This window comes from Triticum urartu, unplaced genomic scaffold (genome assembly GCF_003073215.2).
Source record: "Triticum urartu cultivar G1812 unplaced genomic scaffold, Tu2.1 TuUngrouped_contig_4749, whole genome shotgun sequence".
NCBI lineage: Eukaryota > Viridiplantae > Streptophyta > Magnoliopsida > Poales > Poaceae > Triticum > Triticum urartu.
Window position 1 is genome coordinate 1 of NW_024115363.1, and position 2798 is coordinate 2798.

The following is a 2798-nucleotide window of genomic DNA, read 5'->3' on the forward strand; positions in this document are numbered from 1 at the left end:
CAGCAGTGACAGGCGTTCAACATCATATGATCCCATGATCCACAGTTTCTTCAGCTCTTTATTTTGAAGGTTACTTGGCGTTAATTATTGCCCCCACCTCTTGTTGCACTCAGCTATACAATCCGCAACACCTTGTGCATCTGCAAAATCATCAAGACGAGCACAAGATCATCAGAACAGATGGTGATTTTTTTCATGTCAACAGAGCAGACATCAATGGTCATGAGAAATTCATCTATAAACGAAGCAAATGCAATGCAAGTAAGGGGGTCCGTCGTCTTACATGTTGGTGCAGAGTCCGTGCTGCAGACCATGATGCACGCGGCAAGGGTGTCCTCCCGGTCGCCGACGTCGCAGTTGCCAGCACAGTTGACGTTGCAGAGCCACCAAGGGACGCTCTGCCTGCACCCGGGGTAGCACTGCCGGTAACAGTCGCAGAAGGACATGGCGGACACCCGCTGCTGGGATGGCACTGACATGATGAGGAGCATGCAGATGGCGGCAATGGTGGCCGCCCTCTTCTTTGCCTCCATCTCCTCTCCTTCGTCGGACGAGAAGAGAAAAGAAAGGGAACTGATGTGGAAGTTTTCAGGTGGTTCTCTTAGCCTGTTAAGAGTGTCAAGTCTCTTATATATTGGTGTTCCGAGGGCAATATCGACATTTGACCTGGATAGATTGTAGTGTAACGCAACAAAGTACTTCAGTATTTTCCAGCAAATTAAATGACCCACGATTTCAGGTCTGGTTGTTTTGTAGCCAGTTTTGCCATGGTATTAATTTCCACAGCAAGATGGTGCCTACTGCCAATTACTAGCCCCTAGTGGAGCACCTGAAATAACCTTGGATCTTAAACAGATTAGACAAGCTCATGCTGCCCATCTTTCTATTTTATCTGTTAAGAGACCTGTGCTGATGTAGACAGAAAACCGAATGCAGTGAGTAGCAGTTTTCATACAATTGCCGACTCAATTAGTAGTAGTGATGTAGTGAGGGAGAGATTGCTATTTTAAGTGCCTGGAAATGTGAACTCTCTGTCAGGTGGAGATTGTTTTCATGTGGACAGAAAACCGAATACAGCCTCTAGATTAATTGTGCTGATGTAGACCTACTCCCTCCCTCCCATAATATAAGAGCATTTTCATACAATGCTCTTTAGTAGTAGTGAGGGAGAGATTGCCATTTTAAGTGCCTGGACATGTGAACTGTCTGCCTGGAAAGGCATCCCCTATGAACTGAATTTGCACAATTCTCTTTTTCTTCAACAAAATTTGCATATGTTAAGTAGCAATGCCACTGTGATAGTTCATTTCTTTTTTGAGATATGGTGAATGCTTTGGTGAGCTGGCTAATGTTTGAATTTGAATTCTTTGATGAGTTAAACATACAGATAATGTTACATGGGCGTGTGTGCTTCAGTGTGTTGGGTGTGTGATTATTGTCATCGTTGAGAAACTATGTGTGCTACGGGACATGTTGTGTTGCTCCTCTCGACATGCTCAGGAATGGGGTGGATGAATCTCGCACAGTGGAATCTTCTGTTTTGATCGGTCTGGTAGATACGAGAAATTGCTTGTAAGTTCTATTTTTTTCTACTGAAATGTGACTACAAATGAATGTATCTAGTGTTAGGCAGTTTGCTTACATATTTTCTTAGCTTATCTCTCATTTATAGCATATGGCATTGGTTATTTTTTAATCCAAACTGTATGTAGCTTTCTTTGTGACAATCTAACTCTCAAATTTTGTATGTACTCCCTCCGTCCCATAGTATAAGTATAAGAGCGTTTTTTACACTACACCAGTGTCAGAAATGCTCTTATATCTGGGACAGAGGGAGTAGATGTTTAGCACTATAAATATTTAACACATGATCAAATTGGACTTCGATTCACCGTTATATTGATTTCATCACGAACTGCACTTTTTACGGAATAAGTATTACATATCATTAGAAGTAGTGGTCAAAGTATTGTTTTTGATACTGTGTAGGGCAAAACTGACATCTATTTTGGACCGAAGGAAGTAGTGGTCAAAGTATTGTTTTTGATCCTGTAGTTGATGCTTCTACTTGTATGAATTGTATTAAATTCGATTTGGTAGCAACTTGCTATCATGTGTATTTCTAAAAGGTATTTCCGGTGAGCTAGAAACCATATTTTTCTGCTTTCCTACTCCATAAACGCATTATATGCCTATTGATCGTTTACTCTCTATTGGCACCAGATGTTGCCAAAAACTTCCAAGTTAAAGGTGTGCCTCAAATTACCTATTACCGATTACCTATAATTCTGTGGTGATTTCACGCCGGAGCTTTTGGCACAATTTTCAAGATTGTTTAGCTAATGTTTACTGTTTGAGAGATACAAATCTACAGATATGACTTTAACAGCTTTCCATGAATGTCTTGTACAGATTGGTTTGACTGATGCCATGATCTCTCTGCAGGTATCTAGAGTTACCTTCCGGTGTTCAAGATGCAGAAGTCGCTTGTTCACTTGCTTCTGTTAATTAGTTAGTACTCCGTGCCTTTCAATTGATCTTGCTTGCCTTCATTAGGTATGAGTTCATCATTTCACTGTTTTCTTTGATTCTGCTTCAGGTTTCTATTTAGGCCCTGTTTTCTGCGTTTGTTCTTGGTGATTGTTTATCTGGTTCTCACTGATGAATTTTGAATCATTTTTCTTTCGTTATTTAGGCAGGCTGGAATGAGTGTTAATGTTTGTATTTTTTAATGTGTTAACCTTATATGTCGCTTATTCCTCTTAAAAAGAAGATAAATAGTTTGCTCTTCCCATCTG

The 2798-nt window shown here is 40.6% G+C and overlaps 1 protein-coding gene across 1 annotated transcript; it reads right to left on the reverse strand.

The window, feature by feature from the left end:
- Positions 1-6: 6 nt before the first annotated feature.
- On the reverse strand, positions 7-590 carry LOC125528261. Its single transcript, XM_048692755.1, has 2 exons — positions 284-590; positions 7-140 (listed from the first exon to the last, which is right to left on the reverse strand). The coding sequence occupies exons 1-2, from the start codon at positions 531-533 to the stop codon at positions 85-87; spliced, it is 306 nt and encodes a 101-aa protein (XP_048548712.1). The 5' UTR covers positions 534-590; the 3' UTR covers positions 7-84.
- Between the last annotated feature and the right edge of the window lie 2208 nt (positions 591-2798).